We start from the raw sequence: 24,213 nt of genomic DNA, 5'->3' as shown, positions 1-24,213 counted from the left end.
CATAGACTCAACACTGCCCATAGACTCAACACTGCCCATAGACTCAACACTGCCCATAGACTCAACACTGCACCATAGACTCAACACTGCCCATAGACTCAACACTGCCCATAGACTCAACACTGCCCATAGACTTAACACTGCACCATAGACTCAACACTGCCCATAGACTCAACACTGCCCATAGACTCAACACTGTCCATAGACTCAACACTGCCCATAGACTCAACACTGCACCATCGACTCAACACTGCACCATAGACTCAAAACTGCATCATAGACTCAACACTGCACCATAGACTCAACACTGCACCATAGACTCAACACTGCACCATAGACTCAACACTGCACCATGGAATCAACACTGCACCATAGACTCAATACTGCACCATAGACTCAACACTGCCCCATAGACTCAACACTGCACCATAGACTCAACACTGCACCATAGACTCAACACTGCACAATCGACTCAACACTGCCCCATAGACTCAACACTGCACCATAGACTCAGCACTGCACCATAGACTCAACACTGCACCATAGACTCAACACTGCACCATAGACTCAACACTGCCCATAGACTCAACACTGCACCATAGACTCAGCACTGCCCATAGACTCAACACTGCACCATAGACTCAGCACTGCACCATAGACTCAACACTGCCCATAGACTCAACACTGCATCATCGACTCAACACTGCACCATAGACTCAACACTGCACCATAGACTCAACACTGCCCATAGACTCAACACTGCACCATGGAATCAACACTGCACCATAGACTCAACACTGCACCATAGACTCAACACTGCACCATAGACTCAACACTGCACCAGAGACTCAACACTGCACCATAGACTCAACACTGCACCAGAGACTCAACACTGCCCATAGACTCAACACTGTACCATAGACTCAACACTGCACCATAGACTCAACACTGCACCAGAGACTCAACACTGCACCATAGACTCAACACTGCACCATAGACTCAACACTGCCCATAGACTCAACACTGCACCACAGACTCAACACTGCACCATAGACTCAACACTGCACCATAGACTCAACACTGCACCATAGACTCAACACTGCACCATCGACTCAACACTGCCCATAGACTCAACACTGCACCACAGACTCAACACTGCACCATAGACTCAACACTGCACCACAGACTCAACACTGCACCATAGACTCAACACTGCACCATAGACTCAACACTGCACCACAGACTCAACACTGCCCATAGACTCAACACTGCACCACAGACTCAACACTGCACCATAGACTCAACACTGCACCATAGACTCAACACTGCCCATAGACTCAACACTGGACCATAGACTCAACACTGCACCACAGACTCAACACTGCACCATAGACTCAACACTGCACCACAGACTCAACACTGCCCATAGACTCAACACTGCACCACAGACTCAACACTGCACCATAGACTCAACACTGCACCACAGACTCAACACTGCCCATAGACTCAACACTGCACCATAGACTCAACACTGCACCACAGACTCAACACTGCACCATAGACTCAACACTGCACCACAGACTCAACACTGCACCATAGACTCAACACTGCACCATAGACTCAACACTGCACCATAGACTCAGCACTGCACCATAGACTCAGCACTGCACCATAGACTCAACACTGCACCATAGACTCAACACTGCACCATAGACTCAACACTGCCCATAGACTCAGCACTGCACCATAGACTCAACACTGCACCATAGACTCAATACTGCCCATAGATTCAACACTGCACCATAGACTCAATACTGCCCATAGATTCAACACTGCCCATAGACTCAGCACTCCGCAAGTCCGATTAGCACTATACACTATGGGGAGTGGAGAATGTGGAGTGGTGAATGGGTGGAGGGGGAAATTGGGGGAGCAGAGGAGGCGAGGAATGGGTGGGGGGCAGGAGGAGAATGGGGAAGGGGGGGGTGTGAATAGGGGGGGGGGTGAATGGGGGGTCAGGTGACGTTGTGTTCTCGGCTTGTTCCCCGCACCTGCACAGGGGTCGTGACCTCTCCCTCTCTCTCTCCCTCACCTGGCCTCACCTCGCGTCTCCCATCACCACCATCACCACCGCGATCACCACCACCATCACCACCACCACCACCATCACCACCACCGCCATCACCACCACCACCACCATCACCACCATCACCATCACCACCATCACCACCGCCACCACCGCTATCACCACCATCACCACCATCACCACCATCACCATCACCACCACCGCCACCACCATCACCGCCACCACCACCGCCATCACCACCATCACCATCACCGCCACCACCACCACCACCACCATCACCACCACAACCATCACCACCATCACCACCACCAATCGACTCCCATCACCACCATCACCACTATCACCACCACGATCACCAAAAAGACAAAGGTCCCACTCGCTGTAGTAATTACCAGGCTGTCGGGGCAAGTGCTGGTAGTAGCGTAACACACACACACAGGCACAAAGGCAAAGATCCCCCGCACAGCCTTCAGAGACTTTTGGGGAAAGTGGCACCTGCTGGGTCGGTCTCGCCACTCACCCTCTCGTGTGCCACCGAGCCCGGCCTTCACAGGTGCTGCTGCTACTCGCTACTAACAGCACTTGCCCCAACAGTCTGTTGAGGCTACACGGGGATCTTGGCCACGTGCGGTGCAAATGTTCAACGTCATAATCGGTGTTATTTCTACTGCAGGAGGAGGAGGAGGAATCCGATGAGCTATAAAGCTCTTTGTTCACAAATGGTTCAGTAGGAGGCACGGGGTCAGAACGTTCACAACAACAAATTTCAATACCAGGGACTTCTCTAATCACGAACGAGTTCGGTTCCAAACGTCTGTTCGTAAGTCGATTTGTTTGTAAGTCGATCTGTTCGTAAGTCGATTTGTTCGTAAGTTGATTTGTTCGTAAGTCGATTTGTTACTGAGTCGATTTGTTAGTAAGTCGATTTGTCCGTAAGTCGATTTTTCCGTAAAAAGACTTCTTAATCGATTTGTTCATAAGTTGACTTGTTCATCAGTGGATTTGTTCGTGAGACAATTTGTTCACGAGTCGATTTGTTCACGAGTCGATTTGTTCGTAAGTCGATTTGTTCATCAGTCAATTTGTTCGCGAGTCGATTTGTTCATAAGTCGATTTGTTCGCGAGTCGATTTGTTCGTAAGTCGATTTGTTCGTAAGTCGATTTGTTCGCGAGTCGATTTGTTCGTAAGTCGATTTGTTCGTAAGTCGATTTGTTCGCGAGTCGATTTGTTCATAAGTCGATTTGTTCGCAAGTCGATTTGTTCGTAAGTCAATTTGTTCGCGAGTCGATTTGTTCATAAGTCGATTTGTTCGCGAGTCGATTTGTTCGTAAGTCGATTTGTTCGTAAGTCGATTTGTTCGCGAGTCGATTTGTTCGTAAGTCGATTTGTTCGTAAGTCGATTTGTTCGTAAGTCGATTTGTTCGCGAGTCGATTTGTTCATAAGTCGATTTGTTCGTAAGTCGATTTGTTCGTAAGTCGATTTGTTCATAAGTAGATTTGTTCGCGAGTCGATTTGTTCGTAAGTCGATTTGTTCATAAGTCGATTTGTTCGTAAGTCGATTTGTTCGTAAGTCGATTTGTTCGCGAGTCGATTTGTTCATAAGTCGATTTGTTCGCGAGTTGATTTGATCGCGAGTCGATTTGTTCGTAAGTCGATTTGTTCACCAGTCGATTTGTTCATAAGTCGATTTGTTCGTAAGTTGATTTGATCGCGAGTCGATTTGTTCATAAGTCGATTTGTTCGTAAGTCGATTTGTTCACCAGTCGATTTGTTCATAAGTCGATTTGTTCGTAAGTCGATTTGTTCGTAAGTCGATTTGTTCATAAGTCGATTTGTTCGTAAGTTGATTTGATCGCGAGTCGATTTGTTCGTAAATCGATTTGTTCGTAAGTCGATTTGTTCGTAAGTCGATTTGTTCGTAAGTCGATTTGTTCGTAAGTCGATTTGTTCGTAAGTCGATTTGTCCGTAAGTCGATTTGTTCGTGAGACAATTTGTTCACGAGTAGAATTGTTCACGAGTTGGTTTGTACGTGAGTCGGTTTGTTCATCAGTGGATTTGTTCGTGAGTCGATTTATTCAAACATCGATTTGATCGCGAGTCAATTTGATCGTCAAATAATCTGTAAGAGTGGTTCTTCTTAACGTGGGGTGCACGCCACCCCTTTGAGAACCAAACGTTAAGGACTGCTGGTGTAGTGTATAGTGTAGTGTACAGCAGTGTATAGTGCGGTGTATGGTGTATAGTGTAGTACATAGTCGATTTGTTCATAAGTCGATTTGTTCGTAAGTCGATTTGTTCGCGAGTCGATTTGTTCGTAAGTCGATTTGTTCGTAAGTCGATTTGTTCGCGAGTCGATTTGTTCGTAAGTCGATTTGTTCGTAAGTCGATTTGTTCATAAGTCGATTTGTTCGTAAGTCGATTTGTTCGTAAGTCGATTTGTTCACCAGTCGATTTGTTCATAAGTCGATTTGTTCGTAAGTTGATTTGATCGCGAGTAGATTTGTTCATAAGTCGATTTGTTCGTAAGTCGATTTGTTCACCAGTCGATTTGTTCATAAGTCGATTTGTTCGTAAGTCGATTTGTTCGTAAGTCGATTTGTTCATAAGTCGATTTGTTCGTAAGTTGATTTGATCGCGAGTCGATTTGTTCGTAAGTCGATTTGTTCGTAAGTCGATTTGTTCGTAAGTCGATTTGTTCGTAAGTCGATTTGTCCGTAAGTCGATTTGTTCGTGAGACAATTTGTTCGCGAGTAGAATTGTTCACGAGTTGGTTTGTACGTGAGTCGGTTTGTTCATCAGTGGATTTGTTCGTGAGTCGATTTATTCAAACATCGATTTGATCGCGAGTCAATTTGATCGTCAAATAATCTGTAAGAGTGGTTCTTCTTAACGTGGGGTGCACGCCACCCCTTTGAGAACCAAACGTTAAGGACTGCTGGTGTAGTGTATAGTGTAGTGTACAGCAGTGTATAGTGCGGTGTATGGTGTATAGTGTAGTACATAGTCGTGTATAGTGTATAGTAGTGTATAGCAGTATATAGTAGTGTATAGTGTAGTATATAGTAGTGTATAGTGTAGTATATAGTAGTGTATAGTAGTGTATAGTGTAGTGTATAGTAGTATATAGTGTAGCATATAGTAGTGTATAGTAGTGTATAGTGTAGTGTATAATGTAGTGTATAGTAGTGTATAGTGTAGTGTACAGCCCTTTATAGTAGTGTATAGTGTAGAACAGTGTATAGTAGTGTATAGTGTAAAGCAGTGTATGGTAGTGTATAGTATTGTATAGTGTAGTATATAGTCGTGTATAGTGTAGTGCATAGTAGTGTATAGCAGTGTATAGTGTAGAGCAGTGTATAGTACTGTATAGTGTAGTGTATAGTGTAATGTATAGCAGTGTATAGTGTAGTAGTGTATAGTGTAGTGTGTAGTAGTGTATAGTGTAGTATATAGTGTAGTGTATAGTGTAGTATATAGTGTATTGTATAGTAGTGTATAGTGTGGTGTATAGCAGTGTATATTGCAGTGTATAGCAGTGTATAGTGTAGTGTAAAGAGTAGTATATAATGTAGTGTATAGCAGTGTATAGTGTAGTAGTGTATAGTGTAGTGTAAAGAGTAGTGTATAGTCCAGTGTATAGCGCAGTGTATAGTCCAATGTATAGTGCAGTGTATAGTGTAGTGTATAGTGCAGTGTATAGTGCAGTGTATAGTGTAGTTTAAAGACTGCAGGCAAAGCACCAGTGGTCTCGACGCACGGAAGATACACACAGAACTTAAGAGTAACCACCCCACCCATCGCCGCGTTCCTGGGCTCTAGGTTTGTTCCCACGTTTCCCGTCGGAGCGTACCTAGAGGCGTCACGGCGCGATGGCCCCTGCCATGCTGTGGACCGCGTCGCTCGCCCTCCTGTGCCTCGTCTCGGGTACCAGCGGCTTCCCCGGGGGAGCTCCTACCTCCTCGTGCGTCGCCATGAGGCCCATGCACGACGGAGTTCGCACCCAGACGTCGCGAGCTCCCTACGGCATCACCGCTTCGGCCACCAACGGCAGCCTCAGCATGGCCTTCACGGGTGAGTTGGAGGGTGTGGGTGGGTGGTGCGGTGCCCACGTGTGTGTGTACGTGTGCGCGTGTCATCTCGGTCATCTCGGTCAGTCGACCTGTGGCAACTGGGTCTGCCCCGTGACCTCCTGCCAGCGGGCGTTCGACACTTCACGTGGCCGTCTTCAGGTGGAGAACAGGTCTGTCGAGAAGTCAGACTCTGCCTTCTCGACAGACCTGTTCTCCACCTGAAGACGGCCAAGTCAGACTCTGCCTTCTCGACAGACCTGTTCTCCACCTGAAGACGGCTGCTTGCGTTGTGGCCGAAACGTCGTGAGAATTATTTTATTATGTTTTATTATCATTTTATTATTTTCCTTCTACGTGACTTTACCAAAAGAACCAAGAAGATGAATCCCTGCAGTCACGAAAGCTTTAAATCGAAACTTCACGTGGCCTCAAGGTGCACATGGCCTGGCACAAGCGTTGTGGTGACGTCACCGCCACTTAGTGGCGAATGGCGGTTGTTGTATGTGTGTATGTGTGTGCATGTGTAGTAGGTTCAAATTAGGTGCACACACACGCAACTTGGAGGCAACACTATTTATTAAACGGTAAATAATATAACACTCTACATGAGGTGGTGACCACCTTCCTCAACTCACTAACACTCTGGAACACGACACAGACTGGACCAGGCAGGCAATGGCCTGCCTGGCCCAGGACGACGACTCGGGACTTGACGACCGAAGATGTCTTCACCTTGGAGTACAGTACAACAGCCGCCTCGCTCTGCGTTCACACCACGCTTATATTTGGTTTGGCGTGGCTGGCTCCGCCCCGGCATGGCTGGCTCTCTTCAGGCCACGCCTCCCTTCCCAGGACACGCCTCACTTCCCCCACCTCTGGGAGGGTCCGGATCCCTCCACCACGTGACCCCCCAGGCACCCCCTTGGGGCCCCCAGCCTTCGTACGGGCCGACACAGTAGTGACCTTTCTCTGTCACTACATCACCCCCCCCTGTATAAACACACAGCCGTCCCCGGCTGTAACACAACTGTGAAACATCGAAAAGGTGTGCCTCCGAACCAACAACATCAATAAATGACCGGCGACCGATAAGAAATACAATCACGTAATATATACAGAATCGACGAGGGTAAAAGGGAACCGCATAGAAAACGGGGAATTAACAACAATTATACATGAAAACTGGCTAACCCACTTACGCTCCAGCACAGCCCCCCCCCCGTTAGAATCACGCATGCAATGACAGTCACCCGTTAGCACCCCCCCGCCTTTCCGACGTGGCGTCACAACCAGTAGCACGCGTCGGCCATATCGGGGGGGGATTTCCATGTTACCACCCCACCGCCTTTCCGACGCGGCGTCACAACCAGTAGCACGCGTCGGCCATATCGGGGGGGGGGGATTTCCATGTTACCACCCCACTTCTGACACCAGATGTAGTAGGTTCAAATTAGGTGCACACACACGCAACTTGGAGGCAACACTATTTATTAAACGGTAAATAATATAACACTCTACATGAGGTGGTGACCACCTTCCTCAACTCACTAACACTCTGGAACACGACACAGACTGGACCAGGCAGGCAACGGCCTGCCTGGCCCAGGACGACAACTCGGGACTTGACGACCGAAGATGTCTTCACCTTGGAGTACAGTACAACAGCCGCCTCGCTCTGCGTTCACACCACGCTTATATTTGGTTTGGCGTGGCTGGCTCCGCCCCGGCGTGGCTGGCTCTCTTCAGGCCACGCCTCCCTTCCCAGGACACGCCTCACTTCCCCCACCTCTGGGAGGGTCCGGATCCCTCCACCACGTGACCCCCCAGGCACCCCCTTGGCGCCCCCAGCCTTCGTACGGGCCGACACAGTAGTGACCTTTCTCTGTCACTACACATGTATTAGGCTGGCCTGCCTACGATCCATCCTGGGTTTAACCACCAGGCTGGATTGTGTGAGGAGCTCACGAATCCTTGAAAGATCTGGGCAAAGTCCCATCGGTGAGCTCCTCCGGCAGGCAAGGCTGTGTTGGCTGGGTCATGTAGCCCGCATGCCCAGCCACCGCATGCCTAAACAGCTTTTGTTCGGCCGGATCGAGGGGGCTAAGCAGGCGCGGCACAGGCTAGAGAAGAGATGGAGTGATGTGGTACAGGAGGACGTGGAGCTGAGTTGACTTGCCGATGACTTGTACCAGCGGTGTCAAGATCGGCCTCTGTGGAGGAGGCTCGTGAAGGACGCTACTGGGCAGTTGGAGGCAGTAGCCCTCCAACAACAACGGAGGGAGGAGGAGCGATGCTCACAACAACGAGCGGAGCGCCGGGTGGATAAAGCGCAGCAAGTTGGCACAGTAGGGGGCACAGGTGGTGCATCAGCCAGTCATCCCGGTCATCTCGGTCAGTCGACCCGTGGCAATTGGGTCTGCCCCGTGACCTCCTGCCAGCGGGCGTTCGACACTTCACGTCGCCTTAACGTGCACATGGCCTGGCACAAGAGCCACGGTGACATCACCGCCAGTTCGTGGCGAATGAAGGTTATTGTTGTTGTTGCGTGTGTGTGTCTGTGTGCGGTAGTGTAGCGGTTAGCGCGCTGCGCTACGAACCTGGCGACCCGGGTTCGATTCCCGCTCACGGCCAACACCAGTGACGATTATCCGAACCGGTCCTGGGCCTCCCCTAGGTCGACTCAGCCTTAAATGAGTACCTGGTGCGGTGTGTAAACATCGCCACTGGGGAGACAAAGGCGGTCGGGCGTGGTGCTGGCCACCCACCACCCCCTCGTGTACCGTTGCGGCCTTCATAGGTGCTCGCTAACAGCACTTGCCCCTACAGTCTGTTAAGGCTATACGGGGGATCTTTGTCTTTGTATGTCGATGTCCCGGCTGCTGTTACTGCTGCTGCTGCCCCTCCTGCTGCTGTAACTGCTGCTGCTGCCCTTGTTGCTGCTGTTGTCCCTGCTATTGCTGCACCTGTTACTGCTGCTGCTGTAACTGCTGCTGCTGTTGTTGAACCTGCTGCTGCTGCTGCCCGCTGCCCCTGTTGCTGTTGCTGCTGCTGCTGCTGCCCCTGCTGCTGCTGCTGTAACTGCTGCCCGTGTTGCTCCAGTGCGGGTGATGGGCCCGGTGTACCGTGGCCTCCTGCTGCAGGCCCGCACGCCGGGGGGAGCCACGCGGCCCATGGGCACATGGCAGGGCCTTCCCAGGGACACGCGTCTTCTGCAGGTGAGATGTTGACTACCTCGCCTGGTACGCAGGAGGTCGTGGGTTCGATCCCGACCCTGGCAATGCCTGCTGGATATTTGTGGGTGGCAAGATGTTGACTACCTCGCCTGGTGTGCAGGAGGTCGCGGGTTCGATCCTGACCCTGGCGAGGCATTGCTGTATATTTGTGTATGGTGAGATGTCGACTACCTCGCCCGGTGTGCGGGAGGTTGTGATCCCGACCCTGGCAAGGCATTGCTGTATATTTGTGTATGGCGAGATGTTGACTACCTCGCCTGGTACGCAGGAGGTCGTGGGTTCGATCCCGACCCTGGCGATGCCTGCTGTATATTTGTGTGTGGCGAGATGTTGACTGCCTCGCCCGGTGTGCAGGAGGTCGTGGGTTTGATCCTGACCCTGGCGATGCCTGCTGCTGTATATTTGTGTGTGGCGAGATGTTGACTGCCTCGCCCGGTGTGCAGGAGGTCGTGGATTCGATCCCGACCATGGCGATGCCTGCTGTATATTTGAAGTTTCCGTGTCTCTTTCTCATCATCATCACAGTGGCGAGATATTAACTACCTCGCCTGGTGTGCAGGAGGTCGTGGGTTCGATCCCAACCCTGGCAATGCCTGCTGGACATTTGTGGGTGGTGAGATGTTGACTACCTCGCCTGGTGTGCAGGAGGTCGTGGGTTCGATCCCAACCCTGGCAATGCCTGCTGGACATTTGTGGGTGGTGAGATGTTGACTACCTCGCCTGGTGTGCAGGAGGTCGTGGGTTCGATGCCAACCCTGGCAATGCCTGCTGGACATTTGTGGGTGGTGAGATATTAACTACCTCGCCTGGTGTGCTGGAGGTCGTGGGTTCGATACCGACCCTGACGCCTGCTGTATATTTGAAGTTTTCACGTCTCTTTTTCATCATCATCACAGTGGCGAGATATTAACTACCTCGCCTGGTGTGCAGGAGGTCGTGGGTTCGATTTTGACCCCTGACACGCTGTGTTTAGGAGATGTTAACTACCTCGCCTGGTACGCAGGAGGTCGTGGGTTCGATCCCGACCCTGACGTTGCCTGTTGCTGCATATTTTTGAGTTTGCGTCTCTCTCTTTCTCTTGTCGTGGTCAAGTCAATTTTTCCCCGGGTCCTCCGGTTTCCCCCTCGACATTTAGAAGCATGCATTGAGAGTATTGGACTACTGCTGGAAATGTCCACGCAACAAGCCACTTCGTTGAGCTATCATTTGTAGCCAGGTCGCGTCGCAAAAAAGAGCTCTACATCTTAGTGGTGCCACCTGGTAAAGTTTCAATAGTCCATGTACACTGGTCAACAAAAAACAAAACATGTTTTTCTGGCCTGGACTTTTGCAGCTGTTCTAGACTAATTTCAGGGTGCTGATTCCAAATATGATCTCAGATTTGCTCTATCACATCTCATTTTTATGCTATCGGTATACCCCATTTTCATTAATCTTACCCGACATTAACTCTGTCACTTATGATTGCAAGTTGTTGCGAGTCGATGACTGCTTTAGTGTTAAAATACGGTGCTGTATTTTTAGGATAGTGTGTTTATAATATCATTTTATGTAGATATCCACATTTATCTAATATCTTTCTTCTGCAGTTTTTATTGATAATGCAATATTTGATATCTCAAAAACCTGATGTGATAGACAAAAACTGATGCCAGATTTGAACATTACCCTAAAAACCGTCGGAATACCTTATGCCAGAAAAAGTGTGTTGACCAGTGTTATGAATGTTGAAATTCCTTTGCAAGCGTACGTAGCCACCCCTAGCTAATCGGAGGTGCGGGGGAAATACAAACAAACTGAACACAACAAACAGTTCCAAAAGAAACGAGTTCTTGTAACTGAGAGCACGTCCCAGCTGCTGATCATGTTGAGAACCCAAGAGGCCAGGGTGGGAGTTACATAAGGCAGCACTTGCCCCAGAAGTCTGTTGAGGCTACACGGGGGGACCTTTGTCTTGTGCCGGCCTTCAATGGGTACTCACCTGAAGACGATTGCTTGTGTTGCGATCGAAATGTCGTGATAATTTTCTTATTATTTTATCTACGTGGCTTTACCTGAATACGCATAGAATGCGAATATTCATGGGTTCCACTCGCTAGCAGCACTTGCCCCAGCAGTTTGTTGAGGCTACACGGGGGATCTTTGTCTGTGTCTACATTCATAGGTGCTGCTACTCGCTACTAACAGCACTTGCCCCTGCAGCCTGTTAGAGGCTACACGGGTCACCTTTGTCTGTGTCTACCTTCACAGGCGCTGCTGCTACTCGCTACTAACAGCACTTGCCCCAGCAGTCTGTTGAGGCTACACGGGGGATCTTTGTCTGTGTCTACATTCATAGGTGCTGCTACTCGCTACTAACAACACTTGCCCCAGCAGTCTGTTGAGGCTACACGGCGGACCCTTTGTCTTTGCAGTGCGACGGCAGAGATGCAAGTGCGGTGACTCACTCGAACATCAACGAGAAGATTAATCAGACCTTCACCTGGCTCCCGCCGGCAGGAAGCCTCACCGGGCCCATCATGTTCATGTAAGACCTGCCGTGCAACCATCCACAGCTCTCCCTCCTTCATGCACGGCTCTCTCCTTCATCCACAGCTCTCTCCTTCATTCACAGCTTCCTCCTTCATCCGTAGTTCCCGCCCGCCTTCATCCACAGCTCTCTCATTTACACACATATCTTTCTTTCATTCACAGCTCTCTCCTTCATCCACAGCTCCCTCCTTCATCTATAGCTCTCTCCTTCATCCACAGCTCTCTCATTCACCCACAGCTCCCTCCTTCATCCACAGCTCTCTCCTTCATCCACAGCTCTCTCCTTCATCCACAGCTCCCTCCTTCATCCACAGCTCCCTCCTTCATCCACAGCTCCCTCCTTCATCCACAGCTCTCTCCTTCATCCACAGCTCCCTCCTTCATCCACAGCTCCCTCCTTCATCCACAGCTCCCTCCTTCATCCACAGCTCCCTCCTTCATCCACAGCTCTCTCCTTCATCCACAGCTCTCTCCTTCATCCACAGCTCCCTCCTTCATCCACAGCTCCCTCCTTCATCCACAGCTCCCTCGTTCACCCACAGCTCTCTCTCTTTCATCCACAGCTCCCTCCTTCATCCACAGCTCCCTCCTTCATCCACAGCTCTCTCTCTTTCATCCACAGCTCCCTCCTTCATCCACAGCTCCCTCCTTCATCCACAGCTCCCTCCTTCATCCACAGCTCCCTCGTTCACCCACAGCTCTCCCTCCTTCATCCACAGCTCCCTCGTTCACCCACAGCTCTCCCTCCTTCATCCACAGCTCCCTCCTTCATCCACAGCTCCCTCCTTCATCCACAGCTCCCTCCTTCATCCACAGCTCTCTCCTTCATTCACAGCTCTCTCATTCATCCACAGCTCCCTCCTTCATCCACAGCTCTCTCCTTCATCCACAGCTCTCTCCTTCATCCACAGCTCCCTCCTTCATCCACAGCTCTCCCTCCTTCATCCACAGCTCCCTCCTTCATCCACAGCTCCCTCCTTCATCCACAGCTCCCTCCTTCATCCACAGCTCCCTCCTTCATCCGCAGCTCCCTCCTTCATCCACAGCTCCCTCCTTCATCCACAGCTCCCTCCTTCATCCACAGCTCCCTCCTTCATCCACAGCTCTCTCCTTCATCCACAGCTCTCTCCTTCATCCACAGCTCCCTCCTTCATCCACAGCTCCCTCCTTCATCCACAGCTCCCTCCTTCATCCACAGCTCTCTCCTTCATCCACAGCTCTCTCCTTCATCCACAGCTCCCTCCTTCATCCACAGCTCTCTCCTTCATCCACAGCTCCCTCCTTCATCCACAGCTCCCTCCTTCATCCACAGCTCCCTCCTTCATCCACAGCTCTCTCCTTCATCCACAGCTCTCTCCTTCATCCACAGCTCCCTCCTTCATCCACAGCTCCCTCCTTCATCCACAGCTCTCTCCTTCATCCACAGCTCTCTCCTTCATCCACAGCTCTTTCCTTCATCCACAGCTCCCTCCTTCATCCACAGCTCCCTCCTTCATCCACAGCTCCCTCCTTCATCCACAGCTCTCTCCTTCATCCACAGCTCCCTCCTTCATCCGCAGCTCCCTCCTTCATCCGCAGCTCCCTCCTTCATCCACAGCTCCCTCCTTCATCCACAGCTCCCTCCTTCATCCACAGCTCCCTCCTTCATCCACAGCTCCCTCCTTCATCCACAGCTCTCTCCTTCATCCACAGCTCCCTCCTTCATCCACAGCTCTCTCCTTCATCCACAGCTCTCTCCTTCATCCACAGCTCTCTCCTTCATCCACAGCTCTCTCCTTCATCCACAGCTCTCTCCTTCATCCACAGCTCTCTCCTTCATCCACAGCTCTCTCCTTCATCCACAGCTCTCTCCTTCATCCACAGCTCTCTCCTTCATCCACAGCTCTCTCCTTCATCCACAGCTCCCTCCTTCATCCACAGCTCCCTCCTTCATCCACAGCTCTCCCTCCTTCATGCACGGCTCTCTCCTTCATCCACAGCTCTCTCCTTCATTCACAGCTTCCTCCTTCATCCGTAGTTCCCGCCCGCCTTCATCCACAGCTCTCTCATTTACACACATATCTTTCTTTCATTCACAGCTCTCTCCTTCATCCACAGCTCCCTCCTTCATCTATAGCTCTCTCCTTCATCCACAGCTCTCTCCTTCATCCACAGCTCCCTCCTTCATCTATAGCTCTCTCCTTCATCCACAGCTCTCTCATTCATCCACAGCTCTCTCATTCACCCACAGCTCCCTCCTTCATCCACAGCTCCCTCCTTCATCCACAGCTCTCCCTCCTTCATCCACAGCTCCCTCCTTCATCCACAGCTCTCTCCTTCATCCACAGCTCCCTCCTTCATCCACAGCTCTCTCATTCACCCACATCTCATTCATCCACAGCTCTCTCCTTCATCCACAGCCCTCTCATTCACCCACAGCTCCCTCCTTCATCCACATCACCTTCCTTCATCCACAGCTCCCTCCTTCATCCACAGCTTCCTCCTTCATCCGTAGCTCTCCCTCCTTCATCCACAGCTCCCTCCTTCATCCACAGCTCCCTCCTTCATCCACAGCTCCCTCCTTCATCCACAGCTCTCTCATTCACCCACATCTCATTCATCCACAGCTCTCTCCTTCATCCACAGCCCTCTCATTCACCCACAGCTCCCTCCTTCATCCACAGCTCCCTCCTTCATCCACAGCTCTCTCCTTCATCCACAGCTCTCTCATTCACCCACATCTCCTTCATCCACAGCTCTCTCCTTCATCCACAGCCCTCTCATTCACCCACAGCTCCCTCCTTCATCCACAGCTCCCTCCTTCATCCACAGCTCTCTCCTTCATCCACAGCTCCCTCCTTCATCCACAGCTCCCTCATTCATGATGATGATAGTGATGATAACGGTGGTGATGATAATGATTGGGATGATGATAATGGTGGTGATGATGATGATGGAGATGATGATGATGGAGATGATGATGATGATGATGATGATGATGATGGAGATGATGATGATGATGATAGAGTCAATGATAATGGAGATGATGATGATGATGGAGATGATGGGGATGATGATGGGGACAATGATGATGATGATGATTTAGATGATGATGATGGAGATGATAATGATAGGGTCAACGATAATGATGATGATGGAGATGATGATGGAGTTGATGATGACGGAAATGATGATGGAGATGATGGGGATGATGATGATGATGATGGGGACGATGTCGATGATGATTTAGATGATGATGGAGATGATGATGATGATGATGTAAGGGTCAATGATGATGATGATGGGGAGGATGATGATGATGATGATGGGGATGATGATGGGGACAATGATGATGATGATGATTTAGATGATGATGATGATGATGGGGATGATGATGGAGTTGATGATGATGGAAATGATGATGGAGATGATGATGGAGATGATGATGATGATGATGGAGATGATGATAGAGATGATGACGATGATGATGGAGATGATGATGATGATGGAGATGATGATAGAGATGATGACGATGATGATGGAGATGATTATGGAGATGATGACGATGATGGAGATGATGATGATGATAATAGGGTCAATGATAATGGAGATGATGATGGAGATGATGATGATAGGGTCAATGATGATTATGATGGTTATGATGATAGGGTCAATGATTATGATGATGGAGATGATGATGGAGACGATGATGGAGACGATGATGGAGATGATGATGGAGATGATGATGATGATGATGATGATGATGATGATGGAGATGATGACGATGATGACGATGATGGAGATGATGATGATGATTTAGATGATGGGGACGATGATGATGATTTAGATGATGATGGAAATGATGATGGAGATGGAGATGATGATGGAGATGATGATGGAGATGATGATAGAGATGATGACGATGATGATGATGGAGATGATGATGATGATGATGGAGATGATGACGATGATGGAGATGATGATGATTTAGATGATGGGGACGATGATGATGATTTAGATGATGATGGAGATGATGATGATGATGATGATGATGATGATGGAGATGATGATGGAGATGATGATAATGATGATGGAGATGATGATGGAGATGATGATAGAGATGATGACGATGATGATGATGGAGATGATGATGATGATGGAGATGATGACGATGATGGAGATGATGATGATTTAGATGATGGGGACGATGATGATGATGATTTAGATGATGATGGAGATGATGATGATGATGATGATGGAGATGATGATGGAGATGATGATAGAGATGATGACGATGATGATGGAGATGATTATGGAGATGATGACGATGATGGAGATGATGATGATGATGATAATAGGGTCAATGATAATGGAGATGATGATGGAGATGATGATGATAGGGTCAATGATGATTATGATGGTTATGATGATAGGGTCAATGATTATGATGATGGAGATGATGATGGAGACGATGATGGAGATGATGATGGAGATGATGATGATGATGATGGAGATGATGATGATTTAGATGATGGGGACGATGATGATGATTTAAATGATGATGGAGATGATGATGGAGATGATGATAGAGATGATGACGATGATGATGATGGAGATGATGATGATGATGATGATGGAGATGATGACGATGATGGAGATGATGATGATTTAGATGATGGGGACGATGATGATGATGATTTAGATGATGATGGAGATGATGATGATGATGATGGAGATGATGATAGAGATGATGACGATGATGATGATGATGGAGATGATGATGATGGAGATGATGATGATTTAGATGATGGGGACGATGATGATGATGATTTAGATGATGATGGAGATGATGATGGAGATGATGATGATGGAGATGATGATGGAGATGATGATAGAGATGATGACGATGATGATGATGATGGAGATGATGATGGAGATGATGACGATGATGGGGACGACGATGATGATGATTTAGATGATGATGGAGATGGTGACGATGATGGGGACGATGTTGATGATGATTTAGATGATGATGGAGATGATGATGGGGACGATGTTGATAATGTCTCTCTCAGCGCTGCTGTAGCCGAGTCGCGTGAGGTCTACTGGATGGACATTCGCTCCTCGGTTCTCAATGGAGGTGACCGCCACACCCCGCGACACAAACACACACCCTCACCCTGACCTGACCCTGACCCTGACCCCGTGACATGGACACACACCATCACCTGACCTTGACCCTGACCCTCACCTGACCCTGTGACACGGACACACACCCTCACCGTGACCCTGACCCCGTGACACAGACACACACCCTCACCCTGACCCTGACCCCGTGACACGGATGCACACCCTCACCCTCACCTGACCTTGACCCTGACCCTGACCCCGTGACACGGACACACACCCTCACCCTGACCCTCACCCTCACCTGACCTTGACCCTGACCCTGACCCCGTGACACGGACACACACCCTCACCCTGACCCTGACCCCACGACATGGACACACATCATCACCTGACCCTCACCCTGACCCCGTGACACGGACACACACCCTCACCCTGACCTTGACCCTGACCCCGCGACACGGACACACACTCTCACCCTGACCCTCACCCTGACCCCGTGACATGGACACACACCCTTATCCTGACCTTCACCCTGACCCCGTGACACGGACACACACCCTCACCCTGACCCTGACCCTCACCTGACCTTGACCCTGACCCCACGACACGGACACACACCCTCACCCTGACCCTCACTCTGACCCTCACCCTGACCCTGACCCCGTGACACACACCCTCACCCTGACCCTCACCTGACCCCGTGACACACACCCTCACCCTGACCCTGACCTTGACCCTGACCCCGTGACACGGACACACACCCTCACCCTGACCCTCACCCTGACCCCACTACACGGACACACACCCTCACCCTGACCCTCACCCTGACCCCGTGACACGGACACACACCCTCACCCTGACCCCGTGACACTGACACACACCCTCACCCTCACCTGACCTTGACCCTGACCCCGTGACATGGACACACACCCTCACCCTGACCCTCACCCTGACCCCACGACACGGGGACACACCCTCACCCTGACCCTCACCCTGACCCCGTGACACGGACACACACCCTCACCCTGACCCCGTGACATAGACACACACCCTCACCTTACCTTGACCCTGACCCTGACCCCGTGACACAGACACAAACCCTCACCCTGACCCTCACCCTGACCCCGTGACACAGACACACACCCTCACCCTGACTCTCACCCTGACCCCGTGACACACACCCTCACCCTGACCCCATGACACAGACACACACCCTCACCCTGACCCTCACCCTGACCCCGTGACACGGACACACACCCTCACCCTGACCATCACCCTGACCCCGTGACACACACCCTCACCTGACCCTCACCCTGACCCCGTGACACAGACACACACCCTCACCCTGACCCCGTGACACAGACACACACCCTCACCCTGACCCTCACCCTGACCCCGTGACACGGGCACACACCCTCAACCTGACCATCACCCTGACCCCGTGACACAGACACACACCCTCACCCTGACCCCGTGACACGGACACACACCCTCACCCTGACCCTCACCCTGACCCCGTGACACGGACACACACCCTCACCCTGACCATCACCCTGACCCCGTGACACACACCCTCACCTGACCTTCACCCTGACCCCGTGACACAGACACACACCCTCACCCTGACCCCGTGACACACACCCTCACCCTGACCCTCACCCTGACCCTCACCCTGACCCTCACCCTGACCCCGTGACACACACCCTCACCCTGACCCTCACCCTGACCCTGACCCTCACCTGACCCTGACCCATGCCCTGAACCCTGACCCTGACCGTGACCCTGACACCAAAACCTGTGAGTTTGTTCACCGGAGCCGAGTTCGATTGTTGAGGCTACACGGGGGAGCTTTGTCTGTGTCTATGTGTGTCTCTGTGTGTGTGTGTCTGTGTGTGTGTCTGTGTGTGTGTGTGTCTGTGTGTGTGTGTGTATGTGTGTGTGTCTGTGTGTGTGTCTGTGTGTGTGCGTGTCTGTGTGTGTGTGTCTGTGTGTGTGTGTGTATGTCTGTGTGTGTCTGTGTGTGTGTGTCTGTGTGTGTGTCTGTGTGTGTGTCTGTGTGTGTGTGTGTCTGTGTGTCTGTGTGTGTGTCTGTGTGTGTGTCAAGCGTCGTGGTGACGTCACCGCCACTTAGTAGCGAATGGCGGTTGTTGTTGTGTCAGTGTGTGGGATATGATGGGAGGCTGATCGATGCCCGGGTGCGGTCAAGGGATGGCTCCCTATTGGTCAACCACGTTATGTATACTGACGACCTGGTAATTGCGGCTCACTCAGAGGAGAAGTTAGAGACGCTGCTGCTGCTGAAACTGTATGACACTAAGAGGTGGGGCCTTACCATCAGCCCCACCAAAACGAAGCACCTGCCTGGGTATTTTGTGCCACCAAACACTCCACCCCCACAACTCCCAATCGGTGATGGGCAGTTGTGGAGAGAGTGGAGAGTTTCCCATACCTGGGCAGCGTGCACATGACCGGCTCCGACTTAACAGCAGAGGTCTCACTCCGAATCAGTCGAGCGGCAATATCTTTTCATCGGTTGCGTAACGCTGTGTGGAAGCTACCTGGTCTGTCGCTCCGCACGAAGCTTCGGGTCTTCTCGGCCACAGTCATTCCCTCCCTTCTCTACGCTTGCGAAACGTGGACCCCCCTAATGGAGCATCTTTGCCGGTTAGAAACATTTAGGCTGGCCTGCCTACGATCCATCCTGGGTTTAACCAGGCTGGATTGTGTGAGGAGCTCACAAATCCTCAAAAGATCTGGGCAAAGTCCCATCGGTGAGCACCTCCGGCAATCACCGCAAGCCCAAACAGCTTTTGTTCGGCCGGATCGAGGGGGCTAAACGGGCGCGGCACGGGCTAGAGAAGAGATGGAGTGATGTGGTACAGGAGGACGTGGAGCTGAGTGGACTTGCCGATGACTGGTACCAGCGGTGTCAAGATCGGCCTCTGTGGAGGAGGCTCGTGAAGGACGCTACTGGGCAGTTGGAGGCAGTCGCCCTCCAACAACAACGGAGGGCGGAGGAGCGACGCTCACAACAACAAGCGGAGCGCCGGGTGGCTAAAGCACAGCGAGTTGGTACAGTAGGGGGCACAAGGTGGTGCATCGGCCAGTCATCTCGGTCATCTCAGTCAGTCGACCCGTGGCACCTGCTGGGTCTGCCCCGTGACCTCCTGCCAGCGGGCGTTCGACACTTCACGTGATAGCCTCAAGGTGCACATGGCCTGACACAAGCGTCGTGGTGTCGTTACCGCCACTTAGTGGCGAATGGCGGTTGTTGTGTGTGTGTCTGTGTGCGTGTGTGTCTGTGTGTGCCCCTTCCTCATGACCCAGGACTCTTCATCCAGAGCGGCGCCTCCCTCACCTGGCTGGCAGCCGCGGGCTCGCTGCTGTGCGCGAGCGCTCTCCGCCTCTGAAGCGGCGGGGAGAGACACGCGGAGACACGCGGGGGGAGACACGCGGGGGGAGACACGCGGGGGAGACACACGGGGGGAGACACACGGAGACACGAGGGGAGAGACACACGGAGACACGCGGGGAGAGACACACGGAGACACGCGGGGGGAGACACACGGAGACACGCGGGGAGAGACACACGGAGACACGCGGGGAGAGACACACGGAGACACGCGGGGAGAGACACACGGAGACACGCGGGGAGAGACACACGGAGACACGCGGGGAGAGACACACGGAGACACGCGGGGAGAGACACACGGAGACACGCGGGGAGAGACACACGGAGACACGCGGGGAGAGACACACGGAGACACGCGGGGAGAGACACACGGAGACACGCGGGGAGAGACACACGGAGACACGCGGGGTGAGACACACGGAGACACGTGGGGAGAGACACATGGAGACACGCGGGGGGAGACACGCGGGGGGAGACACATCGGAGACACGCGGGGACCTGGGCGGAGACACACGGGAAGAGACAAGCGGGAGACACACGGGGACACGCGGGGGGAGAGGGAGGGACACGGGGAGACGCAGGGTAACACGAAGCCTGCACCGGGAGACACGGAGAGACACGGGCAGACAGAGACACGGGGACACGTGGACACGGGGAGAGAGACACAGAGACACGGGGACACGTGGACACGGGGAGACGGACACACGGAGACACGGGGAGACAGAGACACGTGGAGGCGGGGAGACACAGAGACACAGAGACACGGGGACACGTGGACACGGGGAGACAGAGACACGGGGAGACACGGGGAGACACGGGGACACGGGGAGACAGGGAAACGTGGAGACGTGGACACGGGGAGACAGAGACACGGGGAGACACGGGGAGACGGGGAGAGACAGAGACACGGGGAGACGGGGAGACACGGGGACACTGGGAGACACAGGGACACGTGGACACGGGGAGACAGAGACACGGGGAGACACGGGGAGACACGGGGACACGGGGAGACGGAGAGACGGGGACACGGGGAGACACAGAGACACAGGGACACGTGGACACGGGGAGACACGGGGAGACAGAGACACGGGGACACGGGGAGACACGTGGACACGGGGAGACAGAGACACGGGGAGACACGGGGACACGTGGAGACACGGCGACCGGAGCGCCCTGATTGCTCTCCGTAGTCAACAACAACAACAACTCTCGCTTGTCAACAACAACAACAACAGCAGCAGCACCACCACCACCACCACCACGTGTGTTTGCTGGGCTATGAACCCGGCTATGAGCCGAGTTCGATTCCCGCTCGCGGCCACCACCAACAACAACAGTAACAACAACAATAACAGCAACACTCACCACTACACTCACCACTAGTACACTCACCACTCGTAGACTCACCACTAGTACACTCACCACTACTACACTCACCACCACACTCACCACCACACTCACCACCACACTCACCACCACTACACTCACCACTACTACACTCACCACTACTACACTCACCACTACTACACTCACCACTACTACACTCACCACTACTACACTCACCACTAGTACACTCACCACTCGTAGACTCACCACTAGTACACTCACCACTACACTCACCACTACTACACTCACCACTACTACACTCACCACTACTACACTCACCACTAGTACACTCACCACTCGTAGACTCACCACTAGTACACTCACCACTACTACACTCACCACCACACTCACCACCACACTCACCACCACACTCACCACCACACTCACCACCACTACACTCACCACTAGTACACTCATCACCACTACACTCACCACTACTACACTCACCACTACACTCACCACTACACTCACCACTACTACACTCACCACCACACTCACCACTACACTCACTACTACACTCACCACTACACTCACCACTACACTCACCACTATACTCACCACTACACTCACCACTACACTCACCACCACACTCACCACTACACTCACCACTACACTCACCACTACACTCACCACTGCACTCACCACGAGTACACTCACCACTACACTCACCACTACACTCACCACTATACTCACCACTACACTCACTACCACACTCACCACTACACTCACCACGAGTACACTCACCACCACTACACTCACCACTACTACACTCACCACTAGTACACTCACCACTACACTCACCACTACACTCACCACTACACTCACCACTAGTACACTCACCACTACACTCACCACTACTACACTCACCACTACTACACTCACCACTACACTCACCACTACACTCACCACTACACTCACCACTAGTACACTCACCACTACACTCACCACTACTACACTCACCACTACTACACTCACCACTACACTCACCACTAGTACACTCACTACACTCACCACTAGTACACTCACTACACTCACCACTACTACACTCACCACTAGTACACTCACCACTAGTACACTCACTACACTCACCACTACTACACTCACCACTATACTCACCACTACACTCACCACCACTACACTCACCACCACTACACTCACCACCACTACACTCACCACTAGTACACTCACCACTAGTACACTCACCACCACTACACTCACCACTATACTCACCACTACTACACTCACCACTATACTCACCACTACACTCACCACTAGTACACTGACCACTAGTACACTCACCACCACTATACTCACCACTACACTCACCACTACTACACTCACCACTATACTCACCACTACACTCACCACTAGTACACTGACCACTAGTACACTCACTACACTCACCACTAGTACACTCACCACTATACTCACCACTACACTCACCACCACTACACTCACCACCACTACACTCACCACCACTACACTCACCACTAGTACACTCACCACTAGTACACTCACCACCACTACACTCACCACTATACTCACCACTACTACACTCACCACTATACTCACCACTACACTCACCACTAGTACACTGACCACTAGTACACTCACCACCACTATACTCACCACTACACTCACCACTACTACACTCACCACTATACTCACCACTACACTCACCACTAGTACACTGACCACTAGTACACTCACTACACTCACCACTAGTACACTCACCACTATACTCACCACTGCACTCACCACGAGTACATCGCAAGTGGGAGAGAAACTCAAACAAACTCAAACTTAATTTCCCCGGACGAGAATACGGGGCAACTATGGGTCCTGGGCCTCCCCTAGGTCGACTCAGCCTCAAATGAGTACCTGGTGCGGTGTGCAGTGAACATCGCCACTGGGGAGACAAAGGCGGCCGGGCGTGGTGCTGACGACCCACCCCCTCGTGTTCCGTTCTGGCCTTTATAGGCGCTGCTGCTGCTGCTTGCTGCTAGCGAACAGCACTTGCCCCAACAGTCTGCTAAGGCTATACGGGGGATCTTTATCTTTGTGTGCCCTTCACAGTGGGGGGGGGGGGGAGGGGCGGGACAAAGACAATAGGCGACGTTTCGAGCAACGGCTCCTCTTCATGGCACGTGAGATTTTGTAGTTTTCCAAGCGCTACTAATGTAACGGCGTAAGTAGCGTAGGAGACGTTGATGGAGGCAACACGTGTTTAGTAACAATTCAATCCAATACAGCAGAGTAGTCCGCTCTTACACTCGAAGGGGTAACGGCCCCTTCACCCGGTTCTATCCCTCGGCTAACGTTTCCCCGTTAGCTCCTACTACACTCCTCTAACCCAGACCATCCTAGCGTAATAAGACTCTT

At 51.8% G+C, this 24,213-nt stretch overlaps 1 protein-coding gene across 1 annotated transcript; it reads left to right on the top strand.

Moving 5' to 3' along the window:
* Positions 1-5,900: 5,900 nt before the first annotated feature.
* Positions 5,901-20,516, top strand: LOC144741853 (putative defense protein 3). The gene is made up of 5 exons (XM_078624347.1): positions 5,901-6,160; positions 9,259-9,374; positions 11,807-11,919; positions 16,979-17,043; positions 20,361-20,516. Exons 1-5 carry the CDS (start codon positions 5,959-5,961, stop codon positions 20,441-20,443), a joined length of 579 nt encoding a protein of 192 aa, XP_078480473.1. The 5' UTR covers positions 5,901-5,958; the 3' UTR covers positions 20,444-20,516.
* The last annotated feature ends 3,697 nt before the right edge of the window (positions 20,517-24,213 follow it).

Source organism: Lampetra planeri, unplaced genomic scaffold (genome assembly GCF_965212315.1).
Source record: "Lampetra planeri unplaced genomic scaffold, kcLamPlan1.2.h2 scaffold_742, whole genome shotgun sequence".
Lineage (NCBI taxonomy): Eukaryota > Metazoa > Chordata > Hyperoartia > Petromyzontiformes > Petromyzontidae > Lampetra > Lampetra planeri.
This window is presented reverse-complemented; position numbering and strand designations above follow the sequence as displayed.